The sequence below is a fragment of the Denticeps clupeoides genome, chromosome 13 (genome assembly GCF_900700375.1).
Source record: "Denticeps clupeoides chromosome 13, fDenClu1.1, whole genome shotgun sequence".
Lineage (NCBI taxonomy): Eukaryota > Metazoa > Chordata > Actinopteri > Clupeiformes > Denticipitidae > Denticeps > Denticeps clupeoides.
This window is the reverse complement of record NC_041719.1, coordinates 13,340,672-13,358,835: the sequence shown is the minus strand read 5'-3', so window position 1 is coordinate 13,358,835 and position 18,164 is coordinate 13,340,672. Positions and strand designations below refer to the sequence as shown.

Below are 18,164 nucleotides of genomic sequence, written 5' to 3'. Positions count from 1 at the left end.
GAAACTGATTGTCTTCTACCATCACAAAGACACTTGGTTCTGATTGATTAACAGGTAACTGAAGAGGGGGAGCACAGTGTGGCTGGGGGGGGGGGGCGTGCCCTGACCACAGATAGGACTCGTCATTTTCAGTCCCCGAGCTTAGGCAGACATGTACTGTACTCAGGTCTGTAAAAGAGAGACGTTTGGCATCTGAGCCGACGCTGACAAAACGGGACGGCGATCCCCCAGCACACTGCTGCCACCCTGCTGTCAGGAGTTATATACATAAGAGAAACACTGGGTGAGGGAGAGAGGGCTTGCAACAACACATGCACACAACCAGTGAAACTAACAGACAAAAAAAGCAAACAGAAACGTAAAAAACGGAATACGAAATGAAAACGAACCACCCTTCTGATGCCCGTCACCCCACCCTTCACCAATACCACTGCCCTACACCCACCACAATTCATCCATCCTCCTCTCCCACCAAGTCGAAGGTCATTCCTGTAGTGTTCAATACAGTATACAATAGCCATGCAGAAAAAAAAATTGCCCCACTTTCAATAAGAGGAGCTATTCCCTGTTTTTTTGTTTTTTTTACATTTTATAAGTTTTTCCTTTTTTTCAGTCTTTCTCTTTTTTCGTAAAAAAAATCCATGAACACAAACATAAGCACTTTGAATCAGAGGGGGAGGGGGAAACATAAAATAACCTGTTCCTCAGTTTGAAAGTCAAATCATGTTTTTTTTGTAAGTCCTAACTAAATCCACTTCAGTGTGTCTCAGATGACAACTTTTTTTTTTTTTAGGTCTCCCTCATGACCTTGACGTCACCTTCTTTCACTCTCCCCGGTAAACTATATACGGTCCACCTCTCCCTGTCTCCACCTTTCTTAGAAACATTCACAATGTCTTCACTTTATGAAAAAGTTTAGCACATGCCATAGCAAAAACAAATAACATACAAGAAATGAGCGAACAAATAGAAAACATAGATTAACAGTATAAAGCTTCAAGTCACAAGTTCCAAAACTAACTATTAGTTTGTCATAATCCTTGTAATCACTATTCATTGTTTTTTTTTTTTCTTTTAAATTACATAAACTTTACACGAAAGGTTTTGAGGTATTTCAGAATTAATTGTCAACACGTGCCTGCCAGGCCCTACTACTGACCAGGGGGAGGGGCTTGTGAAGCCGTATATCAACGCCTTGCTTCACACTTTTGGGACCAGCAATGAAAAAAATCAATGAATATATCAAAAAGCAACCAGTGCAGCAGTAAACATTTAGGCAGTTCCTAAAGCATGGATGGGCCAATCGTTCGTCCTTTTTTGATATGCAGATAAGAGAGAGCGACACCCGCTGGTGAGCTTGTGTAGGTACATCCTCTGCCAGGAATTGCATAGATACACTTCTAATGTCATCCGTCACCGGGCGCCCACTCCCTCTCTGTTCCATAAAAATATCTCTGGGGTAGGCCCGACGTGACGGGGCATAGAGGTGCTCTCAGTGGCCAGTGGGCTTGGAAAAGAAGACTATCAAGTAGCATTGGTGCTTAATATTGATGAGATCGTATTTGGGGATAAAAAAAAAATAAATGTAAAGCCTACGTGGACATTCTACATGATAAAGTGCTTGTGTTCTGACCAAGATGGAAAGTTTACGTGAAAACCGGTTCTCGTCTGACACATTAGCTACTGTGTCACACTCGGTGCGTCCCCCATTTTGCTCCTCTGATGCGGACTGTACTGTCCAGAAGTGTGAGTTGGTGGGTGATTTGTGAGCTTTTGTGTATTTTGGTATATTCAGAGCAGTCCCACCCGTGGTTGGAGAAAAAAGGCACTCAACTCTACCTGCATGGCAGCCACCTCCCTTAATGTGGCACAATGCAGTCTGACTGCGCTGTGTGTGTGTGTATGTGTGTGTGTGCATATGTGTGAGTGTGTGCTGGACAGAATGGGGGACCCCGTATTCTGATGTGTCCCCCTGGGCGGTGTAGGTCTGGCAGACAGAAGAAATCTTTGGTATCAGTGGTTTCACAAACCACTTAGCTCAGTGAGGTAGCCACACTGGTTCTCACTACAAACAAAGGAAATCTTTAAGCCAATGTACACACGGAGCCTTGCTGAATTGTGTTCCACAAATTGTTCTTCTTTTTTCCCCATTTGTTTTTCTTTTTTTAACTCAGTGCTTAAAGCAAATCGAGTCAGTCTCCTTCAGTCAAGCCTTTGGCATGAACAATGCCTTGCCTACTCAGAAAAAAAGGTACATTTAACTACATTGGGAGGAAAATGCTACGATTGCATTTAAGTCCACCATACAAATAACATTCATGTGATGCGTCCTCTTGAACCTCCTCGCATCATCTCCCAGGATGAGTTCTGGCTGCGTCCAACGTCTGGGAGCCCATTCTGGGGCCGTACAGGAGGAGCATGGGAGGGCTTCGGCCCCTTTTTATATATTTTTTAAAGAAAACAAAAAAGAGAGACAGAGAGTTTCAAACTGTTCATTCTCTTCTCTCGCCCATGAGACACTCCGAGACCCAAAAAAAGTCTCTCTTTTTCGGTACTTCCGCCGCTTCCAGACACCATTTTGCTTCCCTCTCATTTTGCAAGTCGTCATCAAGGTGCCTCGCGTCGGCACAACAAAATCACAACAGTAATAAGAAATAGAAATGTTGTGTCTATGGTACTAATTACCCGCATAAATATTAAGAGTGAAAGAGAGAGGTAGCGAACGAAAGACTGAAGTGTTGACATAGTTTTTCCCCTTTTTTGTCTAGAACGCTGTCGCATCAGCTCCGTCTTGTGGCCTGTTTGCTCGGCGCCGGTGCGTTTGTTTCTGATAATGTGTAGAAAATGCAGCTGGGTACTGACATACTGAAAGGTGGCGGTCGGTTGCTATGGCACGTTTGACCCGTCGTCGTGGGGAAGGGGGCTGTTTGTGTGAATGCTGCACCATCGTCACAGGTTAGCATTAAGGCAGTTATCATTGGCACTAGTGTTTATCATGTCTGGACGTCCCAGTGGCCACCCCACCACTCGAAAACTAATTGGAATCGTTTAAAAAAAAAAAAAAAACACATCGATATTAAACCTTTTCCTGGCATTAAAGCTGCCCCGCCCATTGCTTCAAATAATCTCATTTTAAAAAAAGAAGGAAAATGATAATTAAGGTTTTGCAATGTACGGTAAGTTAGTGATCAGGTGCAGTGAACTGGAAGTAAAACTATACGCGTGTGTGATTGAGTGCGTTTTTTTCTGGCCAGCGGTCGGTACTGTACATATTTCGTCCCCACCGGAATAAACAGGACAGTGAACGCAGACATCACTGAAAAGGGGACCCCCTGTCTCGGTCCCTCTTGCGTTTCCTATCTCGGCCAGCAGGTGGCACTGCTGACGCTGTGCTGCGGCTATTGTGTAGGGTTCTGGGTTCTGGGGTCTGGGTTCTGTGTGCTCTTCGCTCTCTTCCTCCTGAAAAGTGTGTTTCGAGTGCTGGCCGTGGCTCCCCTCCTCGGAACGGCTTCCGCTTCACTGCGCAAAAAAAAAAAAAATGGACAGTCTCCCAAACAGCCTTCCAACATCTGTGCAAAAATATAGACCTAGACTGGGCAGACCTGAGTATCTTCGCCGTGAAGCGTATTCCGTTTCGAGGCCTACACTGATTAGCCTCCCTACGTGCCGCTGGCCTCCGGGGGCAGGACCGGGAGCGTGGAGGCTGCACCGGCTCCCCTCTGCCGGTCGTGTACAGGGGTCCGGGCTGGGTGCGGTGGTGCATGGTGATATATTATTGCTGCTCTTTTTTGCTGCCAAATCCGCACATGCCGAGAAGTCGGCGGGTCTGAGCAGACACGGAAATGAAGAGGCTACTTGTGGTCAAAGCACGATGCTCAGCGTAAAGAAAAAGGACAAAAAATGACTTCTGAACCCGCATGATTAATTGCCATGGTGGCGCTTGGAATACGTCAGACAGAAAAGAAATATTAAACTGTGATCTGGGCTGAAGGAGATATCGATCAGGACGGTGATCAATACGCGGTGCTGTGGGTTAATTGAATGGCATCTGCTGGGATGGTGATCTCGGAACCTTCACGCCTTGGAGAAGGTGGTGGCGGAGGTGCCCGGCTGGCTGGGGCTGGCGCTGTGGTGCTCATCGTGCCAGCGGTCCACGCAGCGGCGCCGGGCGTTCATGAAGAAGTTGCTGACGGTGCTGAGCTCCAGGCCCAGCTGCTGGGAGATGGTGATCTGCATCTCTTTGGAGGGCCTCTTGTTCTCCTTGAAGATGGCGATGAGCGTCCGCCTCTGCAGGTCGGTGAACACCAGGCGCTGCTTCTTGGGAACCAGGTTCCGGTCCTTGTGCTGCTCCTGCTCTTTCCTCTTGCAGGCTGTGAGACAAAGCAGAGCGGCACAGAAACAGAGAGGAAAATGAGCGAGACGTGAGTGAAAAGCACCGAAAGCGGAGCACGGCACCATGGGAAATAGCCAGTGAATAAGCCAGTGATTTGTTGCTTATAATAAAGGAATTAAGTATGATCTAGTTGTACATAGAATTACCCCGGCCTGACTCCTCGCAGTAAACTTTGCCTTCCGTGCGCAGCTCCAAATTAAATGTGGTTTAAGTTTAAATCCATTCCCGCTCCCCGGAGGCAATATTCCTCCCTCTCCGAGTGCAGGAGTGGAGCTAGCCTGCGGTGAGAGCTCCAGTCTGGTTGGAGATGCTGCTGTTTGATTCAATATTAATGTAGTCTTGGTTTGCACAGGGAGACAGAGTGGCTGCTGTGTGTGTGTGTGTGTGTGTGTGTGTGTGTGCCTGTTATAGAGAGCACAAGAAAGCAGGAGTGAGCGAGATATTGACCCGTACTGCTGTAGGATTTGGCAGAAGGCGGGGGGATGTCTATCGGGACAGAGGCTTGAATCCCCCTCCAGCTGGTCCGCAGACTGCGACTTCAAACGGAGGCCGCTGGATGTCTACCCACTGAGCTAAGAGCTGATATTTTAAACCGGCAAACAAAAAAAAAAAAAAAACACTTCTCACAGAGTCTCCGCACACTGGCGGGAAGAAAAGAAGAATAAAGTCACGGCCAAAAGTCTGAATTTGACTGGAAAACAAATGTTTTTGTTTTTGCCTAATTTCAGCTCGCCATCCGTTTCACTTGTAAGGGCCCTCATCCCTCTTTTCATTATCCTCCATTAACCTCGACTCCCCTGTCTCCATGATGGTTTATCATTTCCCATTGTCCTTCAGGCCGTCCTTCTCTCCCTTGTTTCTTTGTTTTTTTCTTCCCTCACTCTTCACCTCCACCTTCTCTGTGATGACATGTAAACTGTGACCAGGAACGGCCTTGGAACACAGCATTTTAGCAGAATTTTAGTCAAGGACAAATATAATGTAATATATATAATATAATATAATACAGAATTTAACAGACTACAATGTCTGGTACTTTCAGGTGCAGTTCTGCGTAAGATTCACCAGGTGTCGCTGTTGCAACTTCGTGCTGCAGCCCATCGCCTAGGTTACAGGCACAGGCTTTTTTTTTTTTTTCTTTTTTTGTGATCAATAACGATCGGTGAGAAAAGAGGCCCTGATTACAGAACCAGGCACGTCGCAGAAAGAGGAAAATCGATCGCTGTGTAGATTTTACAGCTACAGTGCACACGGTGTAACGGGGCCGAGAGGCGCCTGCATGTCGGCTCCCGTCTTTTAAAAGACCTCCCTGGCACCTTGGCTCGGTTCATTTTGGCAGATCATCTTACTTAAGAATGGCTAATTAGACAACTATAATATTTCATAAAGCAATAGAAAATATTTTAGATAATAATAATAATATATAACTAGATAAAAGTGAATTTCATATTATGAAATTCAAGTTGACTGAAACAGGCTTTTTTGAAGTGCAAATATACAGAACAGTCAGCCCAACTGCACAGCCTCACAGTATGTTAAAGTGTAATAAACGTAGCAGTTCATTACATTTCATGGAAAATAGTACAAAGTGGGTAAAAATTCCTGAACTCACAATAAAAGAGATTCATGGATTAAGATTAAGGAGTGGAGGTAAATGGCGGTGCAAATAATGCTAAATGAGAATGGTAAAGGGGTCTTCGATATTCAACAGTACATACAAAACGTAGCAGACCAGATTATAGGATGTCAGAGTTTGTGCCAAATCTGAAGGCTCTTTTGGAAGCTCACCTATTATAGTATGTGGTGACTTCCATGAGGACCAGCTCTTACAAGGAAATACGCCAATATTTTCTGCATACAAACAAGTCATTAAAAGTGTCACAACAGAGAAGAGAACTCGGTTGGGACCAATATTTTAAAAAAGTGAAAAGATTGTGAAGCACAGCACATGGTGACACAATGAAATGTGTCCTCTGCATCACCCTTGGTGAGCAGTGGGCAGCCATGAAAGGCATGTGGGGACGGTGCTTTGCTCAGTGGCACCCCAGTGGTACCTTGCCAGTTCAGGATCGGGATTGCCAATTTGGGATTCGGACAGACGACCTTCACGATCACGGGTCTGCGTCCTTACCCGATAGGCCACCACAGCCCCTTATTTGCTCTCAGCAAATACACATTGTTGTGCAACTTATAGCTTTCACAGCCCAGTCAAGGGTGCCATTTAATCATTTGGGGTTAAATATTGCCAAAAGAGATCACTGGAGATGCAGAAAACAATTACATACAAACTAGCCATAGGTGCAACAGCATGCTTCATGACTAATGAGGTTAGTCGGAACGATTGGGAAGACACGAGCAAAACAGGTTCATATGTGCGGATGATGCACAGGGGAGAAGGAACAGCGCAAAATTACACTGATCTCATCTCCATTGTTACAAACATGTACAACACACCAGCAGAAAACAACCAGAAAAAAAGGTACAAAACCCCATTAAACTAAAAAACAAGAAGGACCGCCCTTTGTTCTCAGTATTTTTGGTTTCACATCACATACTAGTCCTGGGGGAAGCTGGGCTGCCTGCGAAGACCTGCATTTACACCCTGACCAGGATGTTCATGCCACTTGACACTACTAATTGTAAGTCGCTCTTTAATGTACATCAGTTCAATTGTACAGAGCTTGTAATTTTTTTCAAGAAGGTAATGCGTTGCATATATTGCCTGTGAAAACAGACACAATTTGTGACTTTCTCTTTGTGACGGATGACAGGCACGAATGACATCCGTTCCAGGGACACTGCAACAAACTTGGGTCAAGCAGCCACAGCCAGTGCGCCATAATCAGAATGGATAACACTGGAGATCGATTCCTACAGTCCCCAACCTGGATCTTCATGTCAGTACCACGGAATGTGTATAGTGTCCTTTCATACACACAATGCTGATAAATAAAGGAATTCAGCCCTGTGTACAGATGCATTATGCCAAATGCCATAAATGTAAATGTATGCAGTAGTGTAACATTATTAGTGTAATTAGTGTAAATATCATTCATTTTTGCTAATAATTTTTGTGAAAGGAGCATACAGTGACATACAGTTATATACAATTATATTTCAATGAAATTACAGATGTATATGGTCAATATGTGTATGCAGATAAAAGCTATATTAATACACTGTAATACATTTACTATGATCTTTATGCAAATGATGAAACTTCAATGAACTTTGTTTCATAGGTGAGCATAATTTATTTAATGTAATAATCACATTAGTGCACCTTTGGTTGTGTACACTCGGTGTGGTTTATCCACGGCGTGGCAATACAACAGAACAATCAGTCCGACTGCTTTATTGCTTATAACTGCACATCCTCACTGTATGTTAAAGTGTAGTAGTGTAATAAACGTTAATTACCTTTCATGGAAAATTTTTACAAGTGTGAGAATATTCCTGCACTCACAATAAAAGTGATTCATGGACTAAGATTTTATATCTTAATCCAATGCAAGTATATAGTGAGGCGAAATGGTGCAGCCTCTGCACTCACACTGTAAACAACACTTACATTTAAAAATCAATAAGACAATATAAGACATAATTAATGATATTACATGAACTATAGCATATGTATGGTTTAGTTTCATGCATTTGCTCGTTGTGAGATTCGAACGTATCCCTGCAGCACAAAACACACACACACACACACGCCGCGTTTTCGTGTGTCAGCACCGAAAGTCACTGGCATTTCTGAATAGCTGCTGTGTAAAATTAATAGCTCGTAAAGTCACGTTTACACTTCAGGTGTTGTGTAAGTCGTGTTGCAGTCGACGTTGCACCGTTCCTGTCATATTAAATGGCGGCGGGAAATTAGAGTTATAAACACAGGGGACATTGTGCACCTCATATAGTGAGAGGGAGAGAGAGAAAACGTGCTTAAAGCGAGACTGGAACCCGGGTCCCTTGCGCCAGAGACCCGCGACGTAAACCGGGGCCGCGTCACTCATGTCGCGTTGTGGCGTTGTCGCCTTGTCGCCTGTGAAGAGAGCGGCGCGGGTCCCCCCCGTAATCCCGGGCCGAGCCCTGGCGGGGAAGGTGATTAAAATGAACCCGTCGGTCAGAAATTTACATTTACGCCATTTACCAGACGCCCTTATCCAGAGCGACTTACAGTCAGTAGTTACAGGGACAGTCCCCCCCCTGGAGACACTCAGGGTTAAGTGTCTTGCTCAGGGACTCAATGGTAGTAAGTGGGATTCGAACCTGGGTCTTCTGGTTCATTGGCGAGTTTGTTACCCACTAGGCTGCTACCACCCGGTAATAATCCGACATAGTCTGACATAATATTAATTTCGTGGATTTGTATTGGCAGCAACGCGCGGTGAGTTGTAATGTGTTTTTAAGAGCTGAATACGGCTCGCGATTAGCATCATGCTACACTGGGGTCGAGCGTTAATGTGATAATCCTGGCGTGAATTTTACACGAACGTCACGGAGGTACGTTCAACATTGACAACGTGAGAGCGATTTAAAAAATGGCCGCGTGTTATGTCGACGCGGAAAATATTATATTCAAAAAAATTACAATGAGAAAGTGAAATGTCATATTGCTTACAAAAGCTCATGTACACATCTAAAAAAAATATTAAATTTAAGCCCTGAAAACCCACGAAAGGCCCATGAATGTATTTTAAAAACAGTGGGAGTGGATGCAGTGAAAAAAAAGAATAACTATAAGAAGAAGAATATAAAGAGTAATAAATTGACAGATTTTCAGCCAACCTAATAATAAAACAGCTCTTATAGTAGCAATGAAACTGTAAAACAGTAGGGCAGCTAATGAAGACAGCAGCATGTAATCAGATGCTAAATATTGATTAAAATGTTGATTGCAGAGTAACATTGCTCATGACTTATGTTATGAAATCTGCATAAAAAATATGAAGGAATGGCATACTTTTTGACCAGAGAGTAACACTTTCAACAAGCTGGACAAAAGGGATTTCTGTTGATTTGTGAAGAGAAATTCAGTGGGAGTACTAAGGATTGGACGTGAAAGGACGCACATGTGGAAGCTTTCCAGGGCCTGGAGGTATTGACAATGCATTTATTACATTTTTTACATTTATATTACAAGATATACAGCACAGTACAGGCCAAAGGTTTGGACACACCTTCTCATTCAATGTGTTTTCTTTGTTTTCATGACCATTTACATTGGTAGATTCTCACTGAAGGCAGCAAAACTATGAATGAACACATGTGGAGTTATGTACTGAACAAAAAGTGGAGACCTGGCCTCCACAGTCACCAGACCTGAACCCAATCCAGATGGTTTGGGGTGAGCTGGACCACAGAGTGAAGGCAAAGGGGCCAACAAGTGCTAAACACCTCTGGGAACTCCTTCAAGACTGTCGGAAAACCATTTCAGGTGATGAGCTCTTGAAGCTCATCGAGAGAATGCCAAGAGTGTGAATAGCAGTAATCAGAGCAAAGAAACTAGAATATAAAACATGTTTTCAGTTATTTCACCAAGTACATAACTCCACATGTGTTCATTCATAGTTTTGATGCCTTCATTGAGAATCTGCCAATGTAAATGGTCATGAAAATAAAGAAAACACATTGAATAAGAAGGTGTGTCCAAACTTTTGGCCTGTTCTGTAGATTTGCATTAAGCAAATTTGTCTGCTTGCCTTTGCTTTCGTTTAGATGTGAAATATGTATGTATTAAAAATTAGACCTTAAAATATAGCTGGATGAAAGTGTCAGCAGGCCATAAATTGCAAAGGTTTGATCCTCGATTGAAAAGTTTCTCTTGATCCATAAGAATTCGCTCCACTGTGTCTGTAAAAACTGCGTTTTGTTCAGGGCGAAGATAGATGGGGCGTCTATTGACCGGCTTAGGCCTGAATCCCTGTCTGTGCCGGATAAAGCGCTTGTTGCTCGTGCAGAAGGTTCATCCATCTCCCAACGACTCCCCATAGCTCAATGCTGATTAATGTAATAAGGAACAATTGGTGCTAATACAGTGGTAATTCGGTAGAATGTGTCTGCCTTCCACAGCTCAAACTAACCTGCTCATGCCGTTTCGCCATGAGCTCGCGACGGGCGCACAGTCGTGCTAGTTGAGGATGGTCCCACTCCAAAACCTGCTCGGTAACAGCACCGCACGCCCTCTATATTCCCTGTCTGTAATGGAGCAGCAGTGTCTGGTGCAAGTAAATCTCGGTTAAATGGACAACAGTGTATTGCTGGAGCCCAAATGAAATATTCTATTCTATCTCCCAACATTTGAACTGTTTCAACTACATCCACGCGATATAACATTAGTGCTCTTGGTATAATAATAATACAAAAAATATGCGAATTTGGTAGGCCGCATAACTTGCATCTGTTTATTATAGGGCTGGAGGTGGAGAGGGGGTGCAGGGGGTGCGGGGGTCGATAACTGACCAGTCTGCGCGGGATCGATGCGCTGAAAGAGGGGCTCGGAAATTGGGTGCGGTGCCGCTCTCCCGCTGAGGCCGGTCCGCTGCAGGCGAGAACATTCCAGTCAGGCCGCGTACGTCGCACCCGCTTCTGTTCAGCTAGTCCTTCTTATTTATTTTTTTTTTTTTACAATATATATTTTCATGCTATGTTGATGGCGGAGTGCTGCGAGTTGATCTACATTACCTAGAAAAAATTGTGTGTGTGTAATGTATATATTATATATGTGTATAATATATATATGACGTTGCTTAGGAACGGAAAGAACTGGACCTAAAGACCATTTTCACTAAAACGTCCTGGAGGTCCAACTGCTGTCGCGTCGTTGTAATAAATCAGATCGCCTTTTTTCTTATTGTGAAAGTAAACTTGTTCCGCGTAAATGATGAATAAAAAAATGTAATGTATCGGTCTCCTGCTTTCTGCACGCTTGGTTCATTTTGGTTCGTTTTCAACGCTGGTACTGTAGGTGTGTGTGTGTGTGTGTGTGTGTGTATGCTGTGGACAGTAAAATAAAATATTACCAAAATGCCTTTACATTTCAGATCATTAATTAAAGTTTTCCACGAGAACGAGCCGCGGCGTGTTAGGTGTATATTAGGGTGTATATTAAAACGATGTATATTAAAATGTGTTTATAAAAAGATGTATATTAAAAAATGGGCATTATAATATAAACTCAGTTCAGTCCCCCGTCCACCTGCACCAGAACGTAAACGGTCACGGTGGCTGAAAGAAAGAAACGAAGAGCTTCACGCCAGTTTACTGCAGGTAACGGGCGTCCCGTTACCCCAGAATGAGATGCTTAAACGACGTGAAGCATTTTTATTCGCGGTAATTCATGGGCTCCGCATATAAACGGCATAACGTAACGAAAGGAATGCAGCAGCGATTACAATAAAATATTAACAAGGTGACAAGAATCAACGAGCGGAATTCATAAAACGTCCGTCAGGTTCGGATGTAAAAGCAGAACACGGTGGTGGGAGTCGTGGCGAGGGCCTGATGAACCTAATCCAACGTCTTATAAATGAGGAGGCCTCGACAAATCACGTGGTGTGTGTGTGTGTGTGTGTGTGTGTGTGTGTGTGTGTGTGTGTGTGTGTGTGAAATGCAGAACATGTGCTGGCATTACTCCGTTTTATTCACCTGGTCAACAATATCATACATCAATAAAATATTTTACAGAATGCGCTGCGCGCGCACTTATTCTCTGACACACACACACACACACACACAAATCGCAAGCGCGTTCCGTGAGATTTTTTAGGGGGGAAAATCAAATCTTTCTCGCGTATTCCTAAATACTCATTTGTACAGGCCTTAATCTCGTTTTAATGACGCGCTAATTACAAAACGCGTCCCGCGTGACGTGGAAGCTCCTGACATGAAATGCAGCGTGGATAATTCATTAACGAGATCGTTTAAGGCTTATTTCATATTCGAGTCGGCTTCTTTTTTTTGTCATGCATGTCATTCGAGGTCCTCTGGGGACAGATCAGCCAGGATCTGTCAATATCGCACCCCGGAGCCTGTAGACGAGCATGAATAATATCGTACTTTTTTATCATTTGAAATTTATTAACCTTCAGATTCAATTAACGGGCTCATTTTGGCGTAAACCCGGTTCCCGCCTGTCTGAAAGTGTCTCTGGACACGTCCGCGTCCCCCACGTCCACATTCTGTTAAAGTGAAAAACGCCTCGGCTCCGTCCCACGCGTGTAACCGGCGCGTTTTTTGACGCACCGATGAGAAAGGGGACAGTTGGGGTGTAATTAACCCTGTAATTCTCGCCGCACCTCACGTCGTCCAGTTTCAGGGAAACGCAGGACACGGGTGTCCAAAACCGGCCGGCAACCACCGCGTCCCCAAGGTCACCCGCATCAATGGCGCCCTGGTGGCACTGGCGCGTCCCCTCGTTCGCACGCGTAGCCTTTGTTGGGCAAGTAAGGCGTTTGGAGGAAAAATGCGACACAAGGCATTACTAAAAAAAATTACTAACCTCAATAAATCTTTAAAAAATTATTTTAAACGCCACATAAATTTGGCATAAAAATTACCACGTTTATGCGACATTATACGCGTGTCTTATTACGCAGCAAAAAATGACGTAGAAATTCCTTAAATTTAAATATGCGCGGGAACCGACGTAACGGACGTCACACAAACCGTCGCAATTCGCCAGAACGAACTCCAGCTGACATGAAGAAACCACGTCCAGACTCTTTTACGGCCACAAACCTGGCAGGGCGGCCAGCCTCTCCTTTCATTTTATTCCTGGAATGTCGTCGTCACAATTTACCACCACGTTCATTTAGATGCTTTATTATGAAATTTTTCCCGGGAATGAAGAAGCAATATTCGTACGAGTCGTACGGAGTAAAATATCGAATTACAACGCCGACGTCTTATTGACGTTTTCAACTCGTGAACTTGTGGAACATTGTGTATTTCCACTTAGTAGGTACAACTTAGCTCACCAGGTCTGTGGTCAAAACTCGATATTTTTCGATATTTCTGATTAATGTTGGACAGCTGGAGTGTGTGTGTGTGTGTGTGTGTGTGTGTGTGTGTGTGTGAGTGTATACATATTTGTAACGTACTTGATGGATGCGTTTGTCAGTAGGTTTTAAAACCCCAGAAGCACGTGAGCAACCATCCCGTCTGCCTATTGGTCGCCTTGTGTGTTTTTTTTTTTTTGTTGTTGTTATAACTGTTATGAAGGTGGTCGGTGTTGGGTGTGTGTGTGTGTGTGTGTGTGTGTGTGTGTGTGGAGGAGGTGGGGGGATCGATCACCAGCCCGGTAACCGGCGTCCTGCCGCAGGATTGAAAGTGTTTACCTTGTTCACCGAGCGGTGGGTCTGTAGCCCCAACCGCAGGTTTAACGTCCCCCTTTTCGCTCGTTTTTCCTGCGACTATCAATTATTAAAGTGCTTATCGATCTGGCTCTTGACCTGCCTCAATCCGCCCCCTTTCCTTTATTTATTTATATAAAATGAGTACTAATATTTTTTCTAGACCTTTCATGGTCTACATAACAAGTAACGTGTAACAGTAACCAATCCCCGCACTGCATAATTTATTGATAATTATTTTTTTAAAATGTTCCCATTTTTTGATGTTGTCGTTCCTGTTAGTCCCATAATTTAAGGCTCAAGCCTCACAGCCTGTAGTCGGTTTGGTCATCATTACTGTACAGGCGCTTAATAATAAAAAAAAGGGGGTGTGGACCCCCCCCTCCAGTCATGCCCCACCCCCCGCTGCTCCCCGGGAGAGTCCTGTGGGAGAGAGTGCTGAGCCGGAATAATTGATAGATGCACTGGCTATCTGTATCGATCCCGGCTTTATTGACCCGACCGAATACATTGAGATGGAGTGCGGGATCCAGCGCGCGCCCGCCCGCCCGCACGCACGCGCGCGCGCGCGCACCGGCCGGTTGTTTTGTTTGTTGTTGTTTTTTGTGTTGTTGTTGTTGTTGTTGTTTTTGCCTCGTGAATGCAGCCTTTACGCGCAACTCTCATTTTCTCAGCGCAAACACTTACATTCGACCAAACGCGGCACGTTTTTTATTGTAATTTTTATTATCGGAGTGGTCGTTCTCAGAAGCGGTTTATAGTAAGTTCGGAAACGATATTATACCGGCGTGTGATTTGAATAGAATTTAAGTTTTTTTTTTTTTTGGTAATTTTTGGATTGATGGGGTTTAACCGCGTCGTTTTAATGGACGAACAATGGACGAGCAGCGGCGTTTTCACGTCAGCTGGCCTGAGCTCAGCCATCGACCCGCGCCGCGGCGATGAATTTGAAATAGTCATTTGAATTTATTGATCCACTCCCCCCCCAACCCCCCACCCCCTTCCTTCCCATCAGTCGATTCGGACCCACCAACCAACCTGGGGTAGTGACGCGTTTTAAACGGAATAAGTAAAATCCTCTCATCCATTATTCCATCTTGGCATTTACATAAAACAACCCCCCAAAAAATGATGATAATAAATAATGCATCTTTTCCCCAGGCCGGCCGCTAATTACGATCAACAGCAGTGGCCCTTAAAGCGAGAACCGGGGCCCGTTCGCGTCTTTATTTACCCGAACCCCGGTAAATGCGCGCAGGAACCGTTTACATTCCATTAAGTGCTTTTCGATAGGGCATCGACTGGAACTAAAATATGCCACTACACTCGGCTAATTGAGCCGTCCCCTGATATACTGCACGCCCCGCGTGGGGTGACGCGTGGCGCGTAAACCGAACTGGGCCACACACGTCTCAGGGACGGTTCTAGAACAACGGTGTACGGGCCTGGTCGTGTCGGAATCGGTGCGTCGTGGGCCCAAGGTTCGGAAGATTAAAGGTTTCAGATCCTCCGGCTGTTAAGGGGCTCGGATTTCTGAATTAAAATTGGACCTCGTGGATGCTTTCAATAAACCTCGCTGTCTATACAACGCAAGTCACGATTTTTTTTAACATTATAGATGACAAACTCAGATGTAGTGAAGTATAATTAAGCAAGCAGGACAGTCCAGCCCCCACCCCCCCCCTCCTCTCTCTCTCTCTCTTTTAATTATAACGCGTTTCCGACGTGACGACGACGCGCTGCGGTGGATTTATTTACCCGCCAGCCTGAGCGCCGACATGCGCTGGAACTCCGGCTCCTGCAGCCACTTCCACATCCTGCGGAACGTCTCTCGCCCCGATTTCAGTTTACTCCACGGCTTGGGGTTCCGCAGCAGGTCGGACAGCGTCCCCTGCGAGCGGCACAAGATCCTCTGCGCGAAGATGGCCTGCGGGATGCTGTACCTCTTCAGCTCCGCCGTGATCCGCTGCGCCACCTCCCGCGTGTTTATCTCCTCCGCCTGGCCCGAGCCGCCGCCCTGCCGCTCCCGGTCCCGCTCCCGCTCCGCCAGGATGGAGCCGTTGGTCTGGGAGTGCGGGTGGCCGTGGTGGTGGACCCCGTTCAGGCCGGACACGAGGCCGGCGCCGTGGGCGCCCAGACCCTCGCTCCTGGACAGCATGTGGCCGTCGTAGCCTCCTCCGGGCGACAGCATCTTGTCGTTGGGGAGGTGAGCCCCGGGACCGTAGGCCGCGAGGGACTGCTGGGAGTTGTGCAGAGAGCCCAGGCCGTTGGACAGGGGGGACAGGGGCTGTCCCATGGCGGACATGTCTTTGGGGTAGTGGCTGTAGAGGTGGCTCATGGACGCCAGGCTCCGGTCGTCGCGCATGAGGGTGAAGCTGCCGCTCACGTTGCCGGCGGAGAGGCGCTGGTGGCCCGGGTGGTGGTGGTGGTGGGCGTGGGGGTGAGCGTGGGGGTGGTGGTGGTGGTGGTGGTGGTGGAACTTCTCCGACACCGTGGATATGGGCGGCAGGTGCTGCAGCGGGGTCAGGGTGGTGTAGGTGCCGCTGAGGCTCATGCCGGAGTCGCAGGACATGGACATCGCGGGGTGCAGCGGGCCGGACAGCGCGTGCTCGGCGCGGTAGTCCCCGGCGCCGCCCTCCAGGATCGAGGCCATGCCGGAGGCGACCGCGGGGCGCCCGTGGGACGCCAGGTTCCGGTGCGACGCCGACGGGCGCGCGTGCGGGGAGCCCATGAGCTCCTCGGGCTGGTGGGGGTGCGAGACGCCGTGGAGGTTCCCGAGGTTCTCCATCGTGAGCTCCATGGTCTAGGGGCCGGTCGGGTGGGGGGGGGGGTATGTCCGCGTCCTCGTCTCTTACTCGGCCGCTGCCCGCTCGGATCCGGAGCGAACCCTTTGTGTCCCGGTGCGGCGTGGCTGCATCCGCGCGCTCTTCTCTCGTCTGGTCCGGTCCGCCGCGGCGCGCCTCGCCTCGCCTGCCGAAGGCTGGGCTGTCTGCGCGCGTGCGCGCGCGCGGGAGCGCGCGCGAGCCCCGTTATCGGCCGCCTCAGTCCAGACGGGAGTTTGTGACGTCACAGGGTCCGTTTTTGTTTTTTTTTTTAAAAAAACGTGCGTTAAAACTAGACAGGTGTGTGGATATAGAAATTCAACTTCAGGATTACTGTAATAATATTCAAAGTTTATTGCTCACGTCGGACATAATGTAATGTATCTGGGTTTGTTTGCATACATTTACTTTTTTGAATGTTTTTATGCACACTTATGCACACTGTCATACGTTCATAATCTACATTTAACAGAATAAAATGCATTTCACATAAAATAAGTTATACATTTTTTGGACGTGATGCAGGCCGCTTAAGACTTTCTCAAATATGCTTTATTCTGTTAAATGGTCACCTGACGTCAGTTCGGGTCACCAATGGCAATTCATCAGGCTGAGTCGATCGCCATCGATGGGTAAGTAAATCGATATCGCCAAAGGGAAATATACGATGTCAACAGGGTTCTTTTCACACGGGGCGTCTAAACAGCGAAGCCTCGCGACGCAGGGACGTGGACCCACACCGACCCCCCACTCCGCGACCACATGAACGAAGGAACGAAATCTTCCACATTTCAGCCGGTTTTCCATGATGCCAGAACTCTTTTTATCCCCCGTTAAAGTGTCAAATTAAATTATTTTGAACTTTCAGAGCCAGACTTATAACAATTTAAACCGGATTCATTTAAATAAATAGTTGCCAAAAACCTCACTAGTTTGTTTTGTGTTTGCTATGTTTTTCGATGTTTTATTAAATTAATTTATTATCGTTTTAAAAAGGTAAAAATCTGCACACCTGGATCACGACTTTGTATGAAGCGTGTTCATTTTATACGTTCTTGTGTCGGTGAATCGTCTCTGTTTAATCGTCCCGAAATCTGTTATTTTCTGCTGCAGCCGTCCAGCAGAATTGAATGAAGTTTTAAAGTGGGTTTTACGTGGAATGTTTATTTCGTCCGTGGAAATGTGGGCTCTCTCTGGCTGAAGGTGTGTGTGTCGGGATCCGGGATCTGCATGGCGTCGGTTCAGCAGCTCGAACTGTGCCGAGAAGGAGAATTAAATCCCGGCCACGTCACCGTTCAACGCTCAGCACGTCGAGTGTATAAAAAAGATGACAAATTCGCTTTATTCTTTCTTTTCTGACTACGTGGGATGAATATAACCTGTTGGAACCGTGACTGGATTATTTTTCCTGCATCGCCACCGAATTTTCCAAGCGGACCGCGTAGGGACCAGGGCAGCTTAGAGCCCGAGCTGTACACGGACAACACCACGGGGCGTACTTTATAAAAATAAATTACACAGCGAGTGGCATCAGCGTGGGCCGCGTGGATGATTATTTTAGTGACCGTTGCAAAGGACTTGCAGGCCGATCCTGTGTCG

At 46.2% G+C, this 18,164-nt stretch overlaps 1 protein-coding gene across 1 annotated transcript; it reads right to left on the bottom strand.

Moving 5' to 3' along the window:
• Positions 1-3,646: 3,646 nt before the first annotated feature.
• Positions 3,647-16,576, bottom strand: onecut3a (one cut homeobox 3a). Its single transcript, XM_029001220.1, has 2 exons — positions 15,502-16,576; positions 3,647-4,370 (listed from the first exon to the last, which is right to left on the bottom strand). Exons 1-2 carry the CDS (start codon positions 16,541-16,543, stop codon positions 4,075-4,077), a joined length of 1,338 nt encoding a protein of 445 aa, XP_028857053.1. The 5' UTR covers positions 16,544-16,576; the 3' UTR covers positions 3,647-4,074.
• Between the last annotated feature and the right edge of the window lie 1,588 nt (positions 16,577-18,164).